At 51.9% G+C, this 20,902-nt stretch overlaps 5 protein-coding genes across 5 annotated transcripts; 2 read left to right on the forward strand and 3 right to left on the reverse strand.

Moving 5' to 3' along the window:
• Positions 1-7,040: 7,040 nt before the first annotated feature.
• On the reverse strand, positions 7,041-8,863 carry BDZ99DRAFT_381646 (uncharacterized protein; the record flags this gene model as incomplete). Its single annotated transcript, XM_033715245.1, has 2 exons — positions 7,041-7,425; positions 7,557-8,863. Coding segments are annotated over 2 exons (1,692 nt in total), but the record flags the coding sequence as incomplete, so codon positions are not given.
• A 2,407-nt stretch (positions 8,864-11,270) lies between these two features.
• Positions 11,271-13,547, reverse strand: BDZ99DRAFT_460763 (uncharacterized protein). Its single transcript, XM_033719453.1, has 3 exons — positions 13,420-13,547; positions 12,241-13,371; positions 11,271-12,163 (listed from the first exon to the last, which is right to left on the reverse strand). The coding sequence occupies exons 1-3, from the start codon at positions 13,525-13,527 to the stop codon at positions 11,345-11,347; spliced, it is 2,058 nt and encodes a 685-aa protein (XP_033580497.1). The 5' UTR covers positions 13,528-13,547; the 3' UTR covers positions 11,271-11,344.
• Positions 13,548-13,717: 170 nt separating this feature from the next.
• BDZ99DRAFT_343616 (uncharacterized protein) lies at positions 13,718-14,899 on the forward strand (the record flags this gene model as incomplete). The annotated part of the gene is made up of 1 exon (XM_033714406.1): positions 13,718-14,899. A coding segment is annotated over one exon (1,182 nt), but the record flags the coding sequence as incomplete, so codon positions are not given.
• A 993-nt stretch (positions 14,900-15,892) lies between these two features.
• BDZ99DRAFT_460765 (uncharacterized protein) lies at positions 15,893-16,602 on the forward strand. Its single transcript, XM_033719454.1, has one exon. The coding sequence runs from the start codon at positions 15,998-16,000 to the stop codon at positions 16,484-16,486; it is 489 nt and encodes a 162-aa protein (XP_033580499.1). The 5' UTR covers positions 15,893-15,997; the 3' UTR covers positions 16,487-16,602.
• Positions 16,603-19,414: 2,812 nt separating this feature from the next.
• On the reverse strand, positions 19,415-20,332 carry BDZ99DRAFT_382411 (uncharacterized protein; the record flags this gene model as incomplete). Its single annotated transcript, XM_033715276.1, has 1 exon — positions 19,415-20,332. A coding segment is annotated over one exon (918 nt), but the record flags the coding sequence as incomplete, so codon positions are not given.
• Positions 20,333-20,902: the final 570 nt, after the last annotated feature.

A 20,902-nucleotide genomic window follows, 5' to 3' on the forward strand; every position in this document is an offset into this window, starting at 1 on the left:
TTGGATATAGGACATTGGTAGGCGCCTTTGAAGAAATATCTACAATCTGGGTGCCATGCAGCATGCACTCAAGTTTTTATCAAATTCCGTTTCACGCCGTTGATTTGGTAAGAACTTGTAACTACACTGCGCCATTTCCTGATGAAGCACCTCAGCATTTTTTTCGAGTATCTGATTCCGTGGACCTGATTTAGGGCCCCGAGTCCAGTTGCAGAGAGCAAGTACACCGCTTGCCCTCTGCATGCACCCCGCGTCTACCAAACACAATCTCATGTGGTCAATTCCGTAAGAACTTATGACATTTCTTCCTAGTTTCTACTCGGAAGTGCTTCAGCTTCACTTCATTACTTTCGATCTCTTTAGGTGTCGACCTGATTTACAGCCCGTTGCTTTTGTAGTAGAAAAGAGCTACACTGCGTACCCCTCCGCGAGCACGCTGCGTCTACCGAATTTCGTTTCACGCGGTTCATTTCGTAAGAACTTGCAACTGACCAACTCATATTTTGCACGCAGGTGCTTCAGCTACTCTTCTTTGTCTAAGAATCATTTTGACAATGGTCTGATTTAGAGCCCGTTGCTTTTAGAGTAGAAAGCAACCACGCGGCGTACCCCTCCGCGTCCACATCGCGTTTATCAAAAGTTCTTTCACGCGGTCCGATCCGTAAGAACTTGTAACAATTTCGCCTGTTTTTTGCTCGGAGGCACTTCAGCTACTATTCTTCGCCGTAGGACTCATTAAACGTCAATCTGATTTACAGCCCGTTACTTTGGCGATGTAAAGTGACTACGCCGCGTACCCATCCGCGTGCACGTCGCCTCTATCAAAAGTCCTTTCGCGCGGTTCAATCCGGAAGAACTCGTAACAAATGAACCCAGTTCGTGCACAGAGGCACTTCAGCTACTCTACTTTGTTTGAGGATCCTTTTGCTATCAATCTAATATACAGCCCGTTGCTTTCGCAACACAAAGCGACTACACCACGTACCCCCTCCGCGTGCCCTCCATGTCTACCAAAATCTCATCTATGCGGTCAGTTCGGTAAGTATTAGTAACAAAACTTCACTTGGAGGGGCCGCGGTGTGATTGCAGATTCTGTATTGTCCACGCTCTCCTCTCTCGGCTTTGAGAAACCGCTATCGCGGTCAAGGTTCGTGATCTGGACGTCCATCACGTGGATGCTTACTCATCGACCGTTTCGAAGTATAAATCTCTCCTTCGTCCGTTCCCTCGGGCTACTTTCTCCAGGAGCATGGGCGGAGATGGAGAATCAAAACTTCCCATGCGATCGGCCAATGGTGGCTGGGTAGAGAATATGCCCAGCAGGAACAACAGACAGAAGAGAGTCATGGCCTCGTCGAGGTTTGAAACGGAGAGAAAGAAGTTCTGATGGGCTATAGGGGAATAATTTTGACGAGGAAAGAGTATCATGGTGGACCTGGTTTCAACTCTGGCTCTACAGCAGATGGTGGTGTCGTGGAGAGACCCGCAGTACAATGGATCTGGGGCTTATCTCATGGTATCTTTGGGCTGGGTTCGAAAAGGCAATTGTCAAGCTTCATGCGGTGGAAAGAGCACCAGCTTTGGGAATGGTGGAGAAGTCGTGGGTGGGAGGTGACTATCTTCGTTTCTCAATGATGATCTTCATACGTATTTTAAACCATACTTCATCGGCGGCAACACGCTGTGGGATGATCTTGGTCGATTGACGGATTGAAAATTGAATGGACTTTTGAAAGCGCCTTGATTGGATTTCAGACCGTAGCGTTTGGACATTGATGGAACCGTACATAAAGTACATGATTCACCCCGATTGCTACCAGCATTGCTTGCTATAGGTGATTGTTCTAATCCAACACCTTCACGTCTAGTCAGGATACCGGTAGTGGTCCCAACCAGCTACGATGACTTTTCCATGATATCCCCTCTTGAGCGCATTGATCCGAACTAGATACTTCTCCGACGACTCGTTCGGGCCTCTGAGCTGGCGTCCAGCAAGCGGGACTTCCACTCCACGTATCCACTCCAAGGATACGTCTTTCGTCGATATTGAACATCTTCCTGGCTCGCATACTCGAGCATCGGCGGTCCAATGTAGCGTCCGACTAACAACCATTGAGCAATCTCAGGCCAGTCTTTCGCAAACTCAAACGCATTTCTCCACAAGTTGTCCCGTTCGCTGAAATAGATGACCTTTGCGCTGGACCGGACAAGGAGTCTAACTATTGGCAGATCGCCTATCGAACTGGCCACCATGAGCGCGCTACCGAATGGGGAACCTTCAAAGTCTATGTCGGCACCAAGTGACACCAAGACTTCGGCGGATTTGAGAAGACTATGCCACGCTGCGATACAGAGCGGACTTTCCCCGTGGAAAGGCTCTAGGGGTAACAATGCTTTTAGTCTCGCTTGTCTCAACGCCCTGAAAAGAACGGGAATCTCGGACACCAGATCGGTTGCGTATTTGGTGTGAACAAAAAGCGGAGGCACCGGATCGTGGTAGTCGAGAGTCTCAAAAAGGTATCTCTGAGAGATACATCTTCGGAGGCGAGGCTTTGAGAGGCTATGGTGCATTACAGATAGTCCAGACCAGTCCTTCGCTGTGGGATCTAGTCCTTCGGAGAGCAGATAGTCAAAGACATTCTGCTCGCTACAAAAAGACAGCATTGATTGACCACTTCGTATCTCAGTTAGATCGGCCCCATATCGCACGAGAAGCTGGATGCTCCGAAGGTCATTATTATAGCTCGCATATTGTAGCGGCGTGAAACCGGCTCGGTCACGGATACTAACACTTGCGCCTTGACTGAGCAAATATTCCAAAGCTTCCGAGTATTTTGGAAGTCGATTTTTGGGCGCATATAGGGGATTTCGGCCGCTGTGAGATATGGCTCGGATGTTGATGTCGGCTCCATTTTCTAAGAGAAACTGCATCATTTCAACGTTGTTGTGACTTGCTGCAATGTAGAGTGGCGGGTCGCTATTTTCCATATACATGTTGAGTATCTCGGATACAGTGGGGAGTGCAGAATGCTCCTCGTTTCTATTTTTCATGTTTAGGACCCACATCTACTTTCGATCCAAGGGAAAAACTGCCGACTGGGAGATCAAACTCACCTCTTTTTATTCATCCAGCGAATCATTAGCTTCAATCCTTCCAAATTGCTGTGTTTCACAGCCGATTGGACGGCTGTCCAGTCCCCAGCAAGCCATAATGGCCAGTACCTACTAAATCCATGGAGTAGGCTTTCTAAGAGCTCGTTGAATTTACTGTATTGAACTGCATGTTGTATGATTCCAATCGTAGGCGCTTCCTCGACGTCATTGTGGTCCTGGGGAACTTCGCCCCAAGTCGCCCCGCCATATTCAAGGAGCCATGAAATCACAGGAACGTCCCCTTGAAGAAGCGCCTCTACGATGGGAGGGTAATCGCACCCTGGGATTTGGGACTTCAGAGAACAGCCATTCCGGTGCAAGATTTCGCAGGCTCGAAGATTGCTGTTTTGAATTGCTTTCCTCAATGCAACGAGGGAATCCTTCGTCACGCGTTCAACTCGTACCTCTGGCGCGCTTTGCGAGGAGATATCGGACTCTATCAGCATGTTTACAATGCCTTCGCGACCAGTGTCTAGTGCTATCATCAAGGGAGTCCGACTGCGCTTATCCGGACATGATTTTGCCCCTAGGTCGAGAAGGGCCTTGACTCCGACTTCAGACTCCATGACAGTAACAACATGAAGGGGGGACCAGCCCTCACTGTCCTGAGCATTGACATCCAGGCCCTGCGCTGTTAGGTACTGGAACAAAGTCAGTGCGCTTTCTGGATCGGGGTTCCTAGCTGCGAGATGCAGGCAGCTGAAGCCTTCACTCGTGGTGGCTCTGATGTCATTAATGAGCCTTTCTTCGATGATATACTTGACGATTGCAGGTGTGCGATAAAGGCACGCGAGGTGAAGGGCAGTACAAGACGTCACCTGCCTGTATAGACGACCTCCGAAACTGTACTGCACAAACTCGTCATCAAACTCGGATACCCAATAACTTAAGGAACAAGTTTTTTTCCAATTGATATTTGGATACTCTTGACAGACTTTTTTGATGTCTTCGAATTCGCCCCAGCAAACAAGGGCGAGTATGAAGTCCATTTCTTGATCTGACGAGAGCGACGGATCTGCTCCATGATCCAACAAGAGTTTTGCCGTTTCAAAAGACCTCTTTTCGATGATGTGGTAGGTTGCAGCCGTTTTACCCTTATATGGGGCAGCTGTCGCGAGTAGATTGGGATTCGCTCCTTTGTGGAGTAACAATCTAAGCTTCTCTAGGTTTTCAGGGCCACTCAGCCGATGGGCCAACCCAATGCCACTCTTGGGATTCAGTATGTCAAGCGTGTTAGGATCCGTCTTCTCTAACAGTAACTGAAAAGTCGAGACGGAGCAGTGCCTTTCACAAGCAACCTCCAACGGCGAAGTATCTTCGATGTGCTTATGGACTGATACACCGTACTGGAGAAACTCAGTAATCACATTGCTGCTAGCGTCTTCTTGTGTTGCTAAGAGCAGTAGTTGTAGTACCGCGAAGGAGAAGCTCGGAGATGTCTTGTGAGAACTCTGGTCTAGTATTTGAGCTAAAGCAGGTTGTAGGTTGCCCATAACACCTGAGTGTCGTGATGTGTGGCCTCGAAATGGGGCACAGGATTTGGCAAGTGATTCTGCCAAAATTCCAGCAGCGGGTTTTCCTCGAACGGACTCATATCCTACTATGACGCCTCTGTCCAGAAATGCTTTCAAAATAACACTCATCCACGTCGCTTTCGGTGCGGAGATAGTTACATGATCCGCCAGATCAAGTATCGCAATAATGTTGAAGCAGAAGAATTCATACAAGGTTTCGCCACTATTGTTTTCACATAAGATATCCGAAGGTAGTAACGCGAGCACAAGGTTTTGCTCGATGGTCCATCCATACTCGCGGTACCGATTGTGGTTCAGGTCATGATACTCATAAACGTCTTTGTCTCTGAGTTTCTGGAACATACGTTCGAGCGGTAACAGACCTTCGTAGCGTATATCGCAAGCGTTTGGAACAAGAGACTTGATAAGGCCCACGCACTCTGCAGGCGTGGAATAGTCAACAAAACGTAGTGGACCTCCGGCCGCGTGAGACGTCTTACTAATGTCACATTTTGCAGCAACAAGAACTTCTAAGACACTTTGGGAGCCTGCGGATATGGCCATTTGGTAGGGTGAAATGAGGTCCGGGAGATGGCTGGAGTCGAAACGACAGAATGGAATGAGAACGGCAGCTGTGTCAGATCTTTTTTGAGAAAGTGCGAGCCCAAGTGGCGTATAACCGTCATGGTTAACATCCTGGAGATGAGATGTATCAGACACTTTCCCCAATAACCATTCCACGAGATGGCAGGATTTCCTTTGGGTGGCATAGTGCCATATTGTGTTTCCGTTTTTGTCTTTAGCCGTATCTGAGCATCCGTTGCCCAGTAAAAGATGCGCCACCCTGAAAACTGCATCGAGTGGCGGCTCTGGCAATACGTCCTCAGACTCAAAGTTAGAGATCGAGACAGAGTCAGAGTCATACTGATTACGTGTATCCCGGAATGGATGGCTTGAGTTATACCTGCAGCAGTAATGTAAAGGAGTCTCGCCTTGTGCATCTGTCGTGGACACATCAAAACCGAGGTCTATAAGGTACTGCACTGCTTTATAGGAACCCTGGCGAGCTGCTATGTGCAACAAAGTTGCCTTGTTCTTCTCGTGCTCTTTGAACGTCCACGTCCTGGCATCCTGGGATATGGCCTTGAGAATATTGATGTTATCATAAATGACTGCGCTGGAAGCCTTATGATAGTAGTCCTCATCACTGACACTCGAGTCGTTTGTTTTTATGTCCATCGATTCGTCGCCGTGCATGATCAGATGGCCCTCGATGGCTCGACGCAATTTCCCGACCAGTTTCGGATCTGATCCCGTCATGGGAGCCTCTATGATAGCTTTATATGACGCGGCCTCCTCCTCGGAGAGAACAGAATGACCACATACAACCGATTCCTTCTCGAAATGCGTTATGAACTTCGCGTCAAGTCGAACCCCAGCATTGAAAAGATGATAAAGTGTGCCAGCCGCCGAACAGATTCCTGGCTCGAAGCGTTTCGCAGCAGCAGTAAGAAGCGTGTCGTGTATCGCAATGCCTCTGTGATGCAACGACGGACTCTCGCCTTCATCTGAAGAGGTGGCGAAGCCGCCCGCGCAACGTGCTCCATGTGTCACGAGCATCGCAATAGTACTCCTGCAGGTTTCCTCGGTATCGTTGATTAGGTGAAATTTCAGTCCCGTGACAGCGAAGTCAATGCAGCTACCTAAACTGCTCTCCAAGGAAGGGTCTGCTCCGTGCTCGAGTAGATGCTCACACACTTCATGAAGACCTAGAAAGCTAGCCATATGCAAGGTTGTAAAGCTCGAGTGAAGGAGCTTTGGAGCAGTGCTAGTCAATTGTGCGGCAGAACCATCACCGTGTTCAAGACTCTGATAAAAAAATTGCTCTCCCTGATGTATTGCACCAACACGTTTCAATACCTTCAATGTCTCTTTACCATCTTCGCTGACTGGTCTCCGATTATAAAATTGGCGAAAAAGCTCAATGGACCAGCGAACGAAGGTCGATCTTTTGCTATAATCGAATAAAACAAGGATTTGGTCCCAAAGAGCTCTTGAAGTCTTGAATGTAGAACTAATCTCTTCTATCGTCGTTGAAGAATTGGAGTATGAGGGCGGCTCTTTAGATAGAAGTCGTTTGTGTCTATTGAGGAAAGAGGAAGGTATCCAGTGCACAGCAGCATATTCATAAAACGGGTGTTGCTTACGAATTGCAAACAAGTCGTCCAACGCAGTCTTGGAATCAACTACCTCATCGTTGAAGTTTTGGAGATTGAGAAAGCGAAGACAAATTAGGTGAGTGAATGATGGGTCGGCTGAATGTCGACTTGTATGGGTGTAAAAGGCGTTGAGATCGGACTGTAGGAGCTCCTTCGATTGCAGAAATTCCTGCACAGTGAAGTGTGCAAGTTCAAGAGGAGGATCTTCATAGTCAGCATACTGAGATGACCGAACGAGGCTGCTGCACAGACGCATGAGTTCTTCTCCGTTGATCTTATCGTCTTCGTCAATCATCGTTGCGTCATCTCGTAATGACACCGCATCACATAGCAGGCTAATCCGAAGGGGTTGCCGCGCGTTTACAATGAGGTTTAAGGCGCTTCGAATGATCTGAATGGATCTCGGATGTGTATGTCGTCTGAGAATTCTCTCATAAGTTGCCGTTAAAGTTGGGGGTAATTGTCCTAAGGCCTCTCTCTTCTCTCGGTCGGTGGGTAGTTCACACAGGTAATCAAGTTGGCAGCTGACCCAGCGAAACCTAGAATCAGATAGGAGATTAGCTATTGTTCATAAGCGGCTCGATACACAGTAAGAGGGCGCTATTTGCATCCACTCCCCTGCTCTGAGTATCAACATGAGGGCACTAGAGGAAAGAAAGGCATAACGTACATTCCTTGGGCACCAATGACCAATCTATGTAAGATCTCATCTTTCAGAGTCATGTTGTTAAGCCGTAGGCGTCCTCTTCTGATCCGTGCTTCTAGCTCGGCACCGACGTAAAGTTGTATGTCTCCACTTTGGGCGGCGATGTCTAGGTGCTCATATTCTCCGTCGAGGCACTCCCAAATATGCGACTCATTACGGCTCAATAGAGCCATGGATATTGAGGGTGAGTTCTGCGCTAGTGATGATAGAGTTTCCACAACTTCGGGGTCATCACCGCACTCGTCCAACCCGTCAACAACCACGAAGACTTTATCGAAAGTGTCTGTCATGCTTTCAAGGAGACTTTGTAGCTTTGATGCTTCCGGTGTACTAGGATTTGCGCGATGCGGGTGGAGTTCTTCGTAGTATTCTTCAATAAGCGTATACGCCGCGTCGCTCTGCCGACCAAGCTGCGAGGCGAGCGAGCCCAGAATTGTTACCACATTTTGCGTTTTCTCGTTTTTGTAGTCGCAGAAGAAGAAGCAGCACGCTTGCGACGTAGAAGCGGTAGCGCGCTGTATGCTTTCCTGGATGATGGAACCTGCGAGAACGGTTTTTCCAGCGCCAGGGATCCCGCTGAGCCAAAGCCTCGAATTGGGCAGATCAAGCCATTGTTGGAAGCCCAACCCATTGGTAAGCCACAAGCCTGTCATAGGGTGGCGAAGACGAACGCTGGTCTCGAGATTTGGTTGCGGGTTGACAAGTAGGAAGAAATCTAGAATTTGCTGTCTTTGCTTGTCGATAGTGATTCGAGTTGTGATGTTTTTGACCGATTTTTTAATTTCTTCGAGTGCTTCTCCCATATCTGACTGCGAGGAGAGGCATTGTAGCATAGCTTTCATTGAATCAGCGGAAAGAGCGAGGGTGATCGTAGCCTTGTGACGTGATACAACTTCAAGCAGCGTCTTCGTTTCTTTGCTTGAATAGGGCCATAGCGGTCTCCGGGCGAACGATTTTCCTTTATTTGCCCCATTGAAATCAGCCAATGCCTTATCGACGTGCGTTTGAATCTGTACGATCGTTTGTCGGCAGGCAGCCACGTGATCGAGACGAAATGACGGCTGGTCATCGTCGAAAGCAGAAGCAAGTAAGGAGAGGTTGTGCAGTGTGCCAGAAAGATTTCGAATCTCTGACGCCACGCTTTCGACATCCTTTTTGGCCGATTTGACCTCGCGGCCGAACCGAATCAAAGCGCGGAAAAGTAGATCGGAGAGAGCAACCAGGCCTGCTATGCTGCCGGCAAGGCCAACTGCTGAGAAAGGATCAGCCATGTTGGCTACGTGCACCCTCCTGACGCTGTGTGGACTGCTTCGAGAAAATTTTCAACGTGGACGCGATGTCAGTTTTTAATTCTGACCAGGCTGACGATCTGTTGGATGGCGTGGCCTACCACAAAACAAAAGACTAAAATATACTCAAAACCTGAGTCCGAACAGAGTGAAAAGAAGCACGAGTTCGCAAAGAAAGATGATGGAAATGTTATCGAGGGCGCTGATTCACTCGCGACAGGGGCACATAGGACGGAGGACGATGGTTGCTGCCTACGAGGCTGCGTAGCACGGCTGAGGAATAAGTGAGATTGCCGAGTTGCAGCTTTTGGGCGCCCAAAAGACGTGGGCGGTTCTGCCTTGTTCTAAGCCTTGCGAGCACGAGAATGCGTATGCAGGATGCTCATATCCGCCCAATGAACTCCTCGATGCTCTGAGGCTTCCACGGATCACCTCAGCGCACATTCGGGATCAGTGAATCAGATACGGAATGAAAGTTGACGTAACTTGGAAATACTAAGTACCGAATAGCCATGCAGCGATCGAGCAACGAGAGAGTTGATGCAGGCAACCCTTCCTACATGTTTCATCACATCACGAATGAGAGCTCAGCCGTGTCCGGGGCTTCATTCGTGTTGTACCCATACTTTCCGGCCTAGACAATTGGGCATCGATGCAGTTATGCAGTTATGCATATGCTGCAGCTCTGTGGAAAAGGAGCTGGCATGCAGTACTTGTCGGTTCGGTTTCGGTGCTGTTCAGGGTCCATGTTTCGCGGCATACGAAGGACCATAATATGGTTCCCACGGGTCTAATGCTGAAGGCTAGATGCGATGAGGAGAAAGGAAATGCAACAATCGAGGGTTTCGAGTGAGGTGGAGGAGAAATCATCATGGCACGGTATGTACAACCTCTCTTTACGTCCGGTGGTCTAGCGCTAAACTGAGTCAATCCTGGTATACCTCTTCTCTGGGCTAGTACTTCACCGGCTTGAGGATTGATTGGCTAGAACGTTGCTATTCCCCCCTAAAGGCACCCGGAGTTGCTCCCTTATACGATAAGTCTGTGGCTTGATATTAGAGAGTGACCACCGGACGTGAAGAGAGGCTGTACAAGGGTGCCTTGGCTTGATTAGTGAGGTAGTGAGGCGTTTTCGGTAGAATAAGGAGGTTTCGCAATGGCCCTATAACTCCAACTTTCATTCGTCCTACCTTTGTATTCTCTCACGTATTGCCATCACCACCTGGGCATAGATAATTATATGCACAGCAAGCAAACACTGTTGGATTATGACAATCGCCCACAGCAATCAATGCTAGTAGCAAACAGGGCGCTCTCATGTACATAATATCGCGTTCTGTCAATGTTCAGATGCTACGGCCTGCAAACTAACAAACACAAGCAACCCTTTTCATTCTTTATATATACAGGCACGCCGCTAAGCTCTCTAGACCAGCAGAGCGGCTTTGTCCCCCGAGGTCTATGTTCTTCGTACGGTACACAACAGCCTTTCCGCTTTTGCCAATATCCCTTCTTAGGAGACACCACGATCCTGCCCACCTTCTCAAACATAGTAGATCTAAGGTCTAGATCGTCCAACTTTGCTATAGCAGCTTTCAGCCGATATTTATTGGGTTATGACAATCACCTACAGCAATCAATGCTAGGAGCAAACAAGGCTTTCATGTACATAATGTTCGCGTTCCACCAATGTTCAGATGCTACGGCCTGCAAACCAACACCATCCGCTACTAGCGATACGAATGAGGTAGAGTTTAGCTGGAATACCCACGACATCCAAGAGCGGAATGTTTCACCGTGTCAGCGCCTCGAGCCCCCCAAACCACCTCAACACCACCCAAAAATGATCGCCACCCTCTTCAACGCTCTCTCCTTACTATCAGTATCACCTTCCCTCCTCCTTCATCGCTCTGGCATATTGTTCATTACTAGCAACGCGAAAAGCTGCTCATCATCACTTCCCACCTATCCACCGCACCATTTGGGTACAGGTCGGCCGGATTTGCAAACCACCATAACTCCATTCCGCTTGGTCTGGGATCGTGGTTGCTTCTGAACACCAAATCCTCCACCCCTATACTCCATAGAGAGACCTGGCACTGCTTTTGAACACACCACGCCCACCACCAACATTTTGCTGATTTTGAACTCTCCAGCCCACACTCACCACTCCATTGGTTCAGAGAGGGGATGATTTTGAACCGAAGAGTCCGCCCCATGGAGAAGAAGTCCAGAAGCGAGGGCAGGGGGATGTTTTATACATGAAGAAACGCTGCCAAGAGGGACGGACATGTGAATGGCATGTGATTTTCTAGGTCGGGCGGGCGGTGAGGAGTAGGGCTATCACGAGATATCGCGTTTCAGAAAAACTCACACAACTTGGAGATGAGTCATATTAGCATACTAACGGTGGCCAAAACGTTGCCCCTAGCTCGCAAAGAACACCTAACTAAGCTTTCACGGTCACCCCGTCGCCAAAACCCTCGTCCAATCAAACTTCCTCCACCGCTTCTTAAACGCTTCAGCCCTCCTATCCCCCTTGACCCACCGCCCCTGCCTTTTTACAACATCAACCCCCACATCCAACATCCCCCCAAACACCTCTCTCGCAAACAAATCTCCTTTCGGCCACCTATTCGAGTCTTCAACGATATGCCCCATACCCCCATCCAGCTCAAACCAGACATGGAAATACGGCATCTCCTTCGCCAGCGTCCTCCGAAACGCTAGCTTCCCCATCCCGTTCTTAGAAGCCTTGAGCGTATCGATGAGTTTCCGATGCTGGGTCCATTCCTCGTCGCTGCTGAGGATCGCTTCGCGGAAGAAAGCGGGTGCAGTCTCGCCGAGGTCGTAGGGCACGGGGACGGCGTTCATAGCGGCGTGCAGACCGCGTTGCGGCGCGGCTGCGTTCTCGTAGAATACCACGTCGCGGCCTTGATCGTGGTACATCTGGATCAAGCACTTCATGAAGTTGCGGATCTCTTCCCACTCGTCGTCGTCGCATTCGAGGAGGTTGGCCCGGTGCTGCGTAGGTACAATAATGGCGCCACCTTCGCTGATCTCAGGTTCGGTGGGGAGGGTCAGGAAAACGCGGGTTCCGAGGGAGATGACGGGCGCGAGGGGGCCGGTGCCTTTGTCTTCGTGGGCACAGAGCGGGCAGTTGTCTAGGATGCGGTTCTGGCGCTGGTGGGCGGAGATGGCGTGGTTGCGGAGGTTGGTGTCGGATTTTGGAGCGCGGGTTGCCAGACGGGTGGCGTTTTCGTCTAGGTAGTCGAGATCATTCTAGTAGTCGAGGTTAGATACGTGTTCATAGCAAGGAACGCCGTAGATGCTGGAGAATATTGAATAGGGGAACTCACATCGAATTTGTCATCTTTGGCAATTTTTTCAGCGAGAAGAAGACCCTCGCCCCCTGCTTGACCACGCGTCCGCCGTTCTTGCCGGACCATGTCCTCGATGCTCATGTCTTCGTTTTCGACTACTGTGCCGCGTTCGGTTCCTCTCTTGTTCGTAAGGTGCTTGACTTCGCCTGCACGATTTGCAAGCATGCGAGTGTCCATAGCATCGAGTACTATGACGTCTTTCGCCGGCGCATTTGCCGAAGCAGCCGCTGCTTCGTTATATTCCTTCTCGAGCTGCGCGGCGTTGGATGCACCTCTTAGCTTCGCCTTCATCATCTGGGCTTTGAGTTTGTTCAGAGCTGTTTGATCCAATACGGGCCCGGGTAACTGTTCCACCGCTTGCTCTTGGGGTATGTAGCGTTCGCCCCGTGCGGGAGGGGGAGGCATGTTCTTATGGTCTGCCAGCCGTTGGCGAAATAGCTCCCCATCCGGTTTATCCTTGCCCTTGTAGCCTTGTCCATACATCTTCCTCCGCTCAACCTCGATCTCTTCCTCACGAGCCTCATCGAACTCCCGGAGGTCACCGAAGCGTTCCAGGGCTATACCCTCCACGGGGAGCCCACTCTCTTCCGCCTGCCTATACACGGCCTTGAGTTTCGTCATACGCCACTGCGATCCAGCGTCCCCAAAAGTATAGTCCACTTCCCGTTCTGGGGGATCCTCGTTCGCGTTGGTGTCCTCCGTCACTTTGAGGCTGTCGTCCTGGAGATCGCGCAGGTGGTGGTTCAGTTCATTTTGGTGGATCTTCAGCTGGTAATCGGCCTGGCTCGCCCCCACGGTCGTGGGCTTCGCGTCCTTCTGTTTGCGCTGAACGTAGTCAATGTCCATTGACGATGGCGCCTGCATCCACGAGTCGCGCTGTAAGTCCCCATCTTCAGCATCTGCGAGCCTAGTATCCAACGTATCCTCAGATGGCAATACAACGTCGTCCCCGGTATTTGGAGAAGCTGATCGGCTGTATTGCTTCGTAGAGCTCTCCCTATCATCTTTGCGCGAGCGCTTATGTTCGTGGTGTGACCGCGATTCTTTATGATCCTTGGAGTTATGATGCCGCGACGAGTGGTGATGGCGATGTTCTCGATCCTTGTCCTGTTTCTAGTGAGCGCAAGTCACAGAAAGGAGAATCCAGAGGTTTACCTTGGAGGATCGATGGCGGTCCCGGTCGCGGCTCCGACTCCGGTGGCGCTTCCTCGACTCTTTAGCCTTGCTAGCAGCCAGCTCTTTCTCAAAATCGTCGAGACCCATGGTGAAGAATGGTGTATACGGTGTATGTGGTGTTTTGCTGGAAATTCACAATGAGGTGAGGTCGATGTATTGGATGGTCCAAGCTTGCGATTCGATGTCATTTTCCCGCCGCCAAAGAAGTTCATTCATCTAATTTCTAATCCTCTACAACAACACCACAGCCATGGCTTCAACCACCACTTCAGACGCGCCCGTCGCTATCGTCTGCGTTGGCATGGCCGGCTCGGGCAAGACTACATTCATGCAGCGCATTAACGCGCATCTGCACTCGAAGAAACAGCTACCTTATGTGATCAACCTGGACCCCGCGGTACACAGTGTGCCTTTCGACAGCAACATCGACATCCGCGACTCGGTAAACTACAAGGAGGTCATGAAGCAGTACAATCTAGGGCCTAACGGCGGCATTCTCACGTCTCTGAACTTGTTCGCGACCAAGATCGATCAAATCCTGGCACTTCTCGAAAAGCGGACTGCACCCCCGCCAGCCCCTACTTCGCCGACCGCCTCTACGCCAACCACACCGCATAAGCCGATAAAGCATATTCTAGTAGATACACCTGGTCAGATCGAGGTATTTGTCTGGAGTGCGAGCGGCGACATCCTGCTCAACTCTCTGGCGTCTAGCTTCCCAACTGTCATTGCCTACATCATCGATACCCCCCGCACGACCTCCACATCGACTTTCATGTCGAATATGTTGTATGCATGCAGTATTCTCTACAAGACTAAACTTCCAATGATCCTCGTATTCAACAAGACCGATGCGCAAGACGCGGAATTCGCAAAGGAGTGGATGACCGACTTCGAAGCCTTCCAGGACGCGCTGCGGAAAGAAGAAGAAGGTGGTAGTTTTGGCGGAGAAGGGAGTGGTGGAAGCGGCTACCTGGGCTCTCTACTGAACAGCATGAGTCTAGTGCTAGAAGAATTTTACCGCCATCTCAGCGTCGTCGGCGTCTCCTCCATGACCGGCGACGGCATTGACGAGTTCTTTGAGAGCGTGCAGCAGAAAAAGGAGGAGTTCGTACGAGACTACCAGCCCGAGTTAGAGCGGAGGCGCGCACAACGCGAAGATGACAAGAAAAAGCACCGGGAAAAGGAGCTAGGGCGGTTGATGAAAGACATGAACGTTACCGGCCCGAAGCCAAGATCGAAGCCGAGCGAAGAGCCTGAGACAGTCAGTGATGCTGAGGACTTGGATGACGAGGAACAAGAGGTTGAGATGAACGATGACGATGACGACGAGACACAGGAGGACGGGCTTGAGCAGCGGTACAAGCAGGCTATTCGAGACAGTCATGGGGACGAGGGAGGACCATCGGGAGACGATTTCAGCTTCGCCAGGTACATGCACAAAGCCAGCATTGGGTGATAGGTAGGTCGATCTTCAGGCATGGGAACTGGGCACATGTTCACGACGGAGCGCGTCGAAAGAACGAAACGAGAACCGTCCAACATCTTGCCGGACAGTTGGGAAGGCGAAAATATCGGAAAAGGACAGTTCCACCCGGCTGGTGGTTCGAAACATGGTGCTCACGATATGCCCACGAAAAGCTCAATTCGTTCACGTGAGACTATCCAAATTCTGCGCTGAAAATGTCTTGCATTGCGGGCGGCACTCAGAAAAGCGCACAAAACCACTCCACGACTACATCAGAACCAAATTTCGACAAGGGGTCCAGCGGCTGTGCTTCTTCAAAAACTCAAACCGTCACGGGTAGACTCGAACAGTCGAATACGAGGGGCTAATGGTTCACGGGACGGAAACGTGCAGTCTCTCACAATGCGGTCTAGATAATTCCCAGCGCTGCGTATCCCGAAAACAGCCAGGACCCTGGTGCTTTTATCTTCCCAGCCGTGCGGTTCTAGGTAGCTCGGTAGCTGGTTTAAGAAAACTGTTTCAGATAATTCAGGTATTGTGCGATGCGTTCTGTGTGTCGTTTGATTCATCTGCATCTTGCTGTGCGCAGCAGGAAAAGGCTGGAGTTTGGACCCGACGTTCCGCTTGCCAGGCTGCTGGATCCGAGCTCCGACCTCTGTGGCCTCTTCCGGGTTCAGCATGCGTCGAAACACGATACCCATGCTGTGTGCGACGATGAGAACTCGGGAACAAGACACCTGCATCTGTGGGTGTGTAGCCTAACGGCTGCCAGAAACAGGAATACGCCAAACCCCAGATCCTAGAAGTCGAACGACCAAACCTAGACCCCAGATCCTGGGATGAATACACGCCGCACGCCCTGCCGCTCACCGGGAGAGACGTGCATGTGTATGTAAGGGGATGTGCATGCTTTTGACTTTTGCGGAGGGGTATATGTGAGAAGTATATGCTTTTTTCTTGTCGCTGCACTACACGTCTTCCCGGACTCTAGACTGGACTGGCCACCTGGAAGAAGTTCACCCCCTACATTCCCAAATCCGCTACCCTAACCACATGGGAAACTTACCTGAACAATCTGCTCCTTGATTCATGGACTCCCTTCTATTGTCCCCTCTATCTCTCCACCGACACACCTATCTCCCGGCTCCCCCTATTACCCAAGCCATCAAGCTATCGAGTGAATCTCCACGTGTGCTCACCAACCACCCCAGGTTCCCCAGCCCCCAAACTCAGCCACTCGCAGCCTGCACCCCCACCCCCATCCGGCTAACGAGACAAATACCGGTGGCCAGCCGTCGCACGACATGCTCGCGAGCCGAAGGTCCCACGGGCCTGGTTGAGTGGAGGTGCTCCCGAAGGATTTACGGGATACAGACGGGGGAGTGGGTGCCGCATGCACCGGTTGGCGTTGTGGGAAGCTTACTGCATGCATGCGAACTACGGGACGCGGGAGGCGGATGGGAGAGGCGGGATGCGGGAAGCAGGCACGCTGCAGGGGGTGCGGGGGGAGGAGATGCGTGCATGTGGATATGCGAGTGTGGTTTGAGGAGGCGAGGATGGGGAGACGTACGCAGATGAGAAAAAAGAAGCGATGGAAGTGGCATTGCCTACATTGCCTTACTTTGATGCATCATAGTCGGAGCATCCCAGTCCTAGATTGGATCCATTAGACATCGCAGAGAGGGGAAACGTGATATCGTGCCAAGTACTGAGCATGTGATTTTGACTCAGAGTCCAACTGAGACCCGCATGCTCTCCGGCCTCGAGGTGTATATGTAAATGCACATGTATACTGCAAGGGCGAGTGCTGTTTCATGCAAACGTGGGCTCATGTATGCATAGCCATATCCGCAACCTCACTCGTCGTTTTCGACGTCTTCAGTTTTGAATCAACCCACCTACCGATCCTGAGTATTCTTCCCCCTTTCTTTTTCTCGCGGCGCGTTTGTCTCGGCCAGGGCTCCCGCTCCTTCAGATTATCCAGCATAAGCGTCTAAGTAAGCATAGCCACAGGCTTCTCGTCGCTTAACGGAGTCCGGAGTCCCTATAGCTGCACCAACCGCATCCTCCTGCATCCCTTTATCTTAGCTAGCTGCGTCTTGCACCCTCAGCGTTATCTCGGTTCTAAACTAACTCTCACCTTCCCAACCCAACCCTTCCCCTCCGCATAAGCGTGCGTGTAAATCCAACCTTAGGTGGCGGTAGGTAGGATTCCCATCCTTCGTGTGTACCGTACGCACAGCCAAATCGATTCCTACCATCGGCCTTCCAACCCTCTCGACCTACCCATTGAAACACCCGCGCAACCAATAGCATCCCTCCACCACCACTCGAACCCACCTCGGGCCAGTCTCCGCTATAGGAGCATTACCTCCCAACAAACCAGCCCAAACACCGCCCGCGGAGCCGCCTCCTCACCCTCCCCTCGCGCTGCAGGGTCTCACAGGGGCCCCGCGCGTTTCCGCAGCGGGGGGGCCAGCGGCGTGCGTTCCGTGGATGGTCCTCACGCCCTTCCCTTAGTAAATCCACGGTTCGCAACAACACGGGGAGGGGCTAGAACTAGAGCTGTTCTAGTTTCGTGGCACCGTGGGTAATAGGAGTGGTAGAACGACGACGACGACGACGACGACGTGGTTGAATGGAACAGTGAGCCAGGCGACATGCGTGAATGAGAATAACATGCAACATTTTGCCCCACTTTCGCGACTTCCCTCCCTCTCTTCCCGCATGATTTTATTTTAAAATGTTGTGCGTGTGGAGAAGAGAAGGGTCCAGCCTCGCCCTTTCCCCTCTGCTGATCCCTTATAAAGGACGGGTGGGGCACGAGCCGGTGCGTGTGGGGACCCTGCATACACTCTCCCCCCCCTGTACGGACTGGACACCACCGTGCGTAGAACAGGGGATTTTACATACAAAAACCCTTGTTTTGCGCACGGCGGTGTCCAGTCCGTACAGGGGGGGGGAGAGTGTAGTTCTGGGCGGGAAGTGGGCTCCGCTGGTGTAGGGTGGCTTGCTTGTTGGAGGATGTGGAGCTAATACAATATGTGGAGCTTAGGACAGTGGAGATTGGGCTTTGAGCGTTGTGGGGATGAGATGGTTATTTGGTGGACAACAGACAGGGGGGGGGGGGGGGGGGGGGGGGGGGGGGGGGGTTGTTATGGACAGGACAGGCAAAGCTGGAAAGAAGGATGAGAGAAAACAGCTAGATACGCTGTATACAAAAAAAAAGCCTGTGTACACCCGAAAAAAACACAAATCCCCACCACCGGCGCTTCCATCCACAACTCCACCCACTCGCGCCACTTTTATGACGATTTCTGTGGAATATAAGAGGGTCCGCTCGCCCTATAAGGAATCTGCGGGTGCCGATCTAGTTCTGGGCCTGGACGGGGTCCGGGTCCGAAGGGGTCCAGGCGCCTTTGCGGCTCGTACAATATCCACTTCCAAGCTTTTCCCAGTTTTTCTTTTTTTGGTTGAGTATGCAGGGTCATGGGTAGGGGAGTCGGAGTTGTGGTGCGCGTGCAGGGGGGTGGGATAAGGGTAGGCGAGGGGAGCCGCCGGGTTGTGAGAGGCTGGAAGCGGAAGCCGAAGGTGTGTGGTTGATTAACATGGTTCGATTGCAGGTTGGTAGGGATCTGCGAGTGAATGATGGTGGTCTGATGAATTGTGGTGGTGCTCGTGAGTTACGTTGATTCTGCGACTGGCGTGCAGCTCGAGGGGTGAGGAGCGGATAGTAGCGAGAATGGAATGGAAGCAACTCGGAGGATGAAATGAGAATCCTGCAGGTTGATAATGTAGATGCTTGGCATGATGCAAACCTAATCACAGTTCACGACATGGATTTGAAACCCGTAGTAGATGTTGTGGTCAAAGTTTGTAGTATTTTCACGTGTGCTTAGAAACGAGCCTCGAGCTTCATACAGCACCTATCTAAACGCGCAAAACACTCGCTGTCTAGACGAACAACAGACAGAGTGTGTGAACCTCAAACAAAAGGCCGGGTATCCATGTTGTTTTTCCCAATTCCACCCTCGCAATATCCCATCCCAACCTACCTGCCTACGCTCCTTCAAGCCACCTCGTTTTGATCTGTCGCACTAAGACGGCCAGCGTAGAGGTACTCCTGCAGACAAGCTGAATCGAATGGTGAAACCGGCCCACCTCACACCTAGCGAGCACCCGGTGGTAACACAAGCGAGAAAAGTAAACACGGTAGAACAAGTAGAAGCCGTGTTCTGGAAAGGAAAAAACGCCGGAAAGCAAATAGCGCCGAGCCCCCCAAACCCGTCGTAGCCATGACGGCATGCGTCTATTTCGTGCATACAGGCCGTTTTCGTTGGAGAATCGAGAGATGCGGAGGACGAAGATTAAGAGGAGCTCCCGAGATCGACTTTTTATAGAAAGAAGCCGGGAGGATGTAGCCGAGGAAGAAACAGCTCAGTGGGTAAGAGTGAGAAGGATCAAAGTGGCGGAGTGTATTGTAATTTGTGTGATGCTTTGAAGGGATCATGGTCCGAGCTTGCGCTTCTCGCTGCTTGCTGCAATGGCGAGGGCATCGAGGCCGTACGCGGATCCAGGGTACTGAGTGTACTGCGCTGGATCGGGATATGGAGAGCGTTGCGAGTAGTCATGCATGCAGGGATCTACAAGTTGCACGGCCGGGGCGTTGCTGAAGCTCGAAGCTGGGCTGATGGGAGTGCCCTCGTCCATGGCAGATGTGTAGGACAGGGCCGAAGACTGCAGTGGCGCTGGTCTAGGGCGTTTCGCTGTCTCTAGCTTGGGCTTCTGTGCGTCAGTGCCTTTGGAGGCATTTCGGCCCGTTTGGTGCGTCCTGCGGTGCTGCACCATGTTGTCCCTGCGGGTGAAGGCTTTGTTGCACTCGGGACAGTAGGCGTCTTTTTTGCCCGTGTGCTTCTTGGCGTGGCGTGCGGCATGGCCGGACGTAGTGAAGTAGTCGCTGCAGTTGAACTGCTTCGCCATTGGGCAGGGGTAGCTGTTTTTCTTGGAGCGCGGGTTGGCGGGAGACGGCTGCTCGGCGGGCGGAGGTTGAAAGTAGGCCATTTGGGCACCGGTGTTGTAAGGCAGTGGGCCAGCACTCTGCGGGATGGGCGGATAAGCTGACTGAAGCTCCTTTGGCGGCTGGTAGAAGGCCTGGGTAAAGACGGGCGAGGCCATTTGAAGCGAGGGGCCCATGGTCTCGAAGCTGAAGTCGGGCGTGATGGGCGACGGGGTCTGCATGGCGGCCGAGTCGCTCGAGTCACTTCGCACAAGCAGCGGGGTCGGGGGCGAGGACGGCGACGAGGCGTAGCTGGAGGTCCGCGAGCGCAGCGAAAGCGAGGGCAGACGGGCGGACGAGGGCGGTTCGTTGTCGTTCAGGAGGGAGATACGACGGCCTGACGAGTTCTTGCCGTCCATGGTTTGGAGGGTGGTACGGCGCCGAGCAAGCGTCAGTCGAGGAATGTGCTGGACGGCAGCTAGTAAATGAGCAGCGCGGCGTGAGAGATGAGACGCGCAGGGCGGTATGCCGCGCGATGGCTGGATAAATGAGGCCGGTGGAGGTGGTGCGGTGGTGCGGACACGTGAGAGCAGTGCCGTCAGATATGGGGAGTGTCTGTGGGCGGGTTAAGAGGGCGCGAGTATCGGATAGAGCAGGCGGAGAGGGCGTGCAGCGTGAGGCAGGTGTAGGGCATCCGACAGTTAACACGGGGGAAGAGATTCACGCGCGGGAACGGCTCCGGGACAGAGGCAGCTTTATTCTCAGGGCGGGCGGGCGATCCTGGGCGGCGTTGCAGGGTCGGTGATGCCAAAGGGCCAAATTCCATGGCTGGCCTGCGCGCCGCCCTAAAAATGCCATGCCGGTGCGCAAGCCACACCCATGCATGGGCCCCGCTCGATCGTCATGCTCCCACCGCGGAACCCCTCTACCCCAACGGCCGCACAGCACGCTTGCTGACGGCTGGGTCGAGCACCGCGGGTCGTGATGCGCTTTGGCTG

Source organism: Mytilinidion resinicola (genome assembly GCF_010093595.1).
Source record: "Mytilinidion resinicola strain CBS 304.34 unplaced genomic scaffold BDZ99scaffold_5, whole genome shotgun sequence".
Lineage (NCBI taxonomy): Eukaryota > Fungi > Ascomycota > Dothideomycetes > Mytilinidiales > Mytilinidiaceae > Mytilinidion > Mytilinidion resinicola.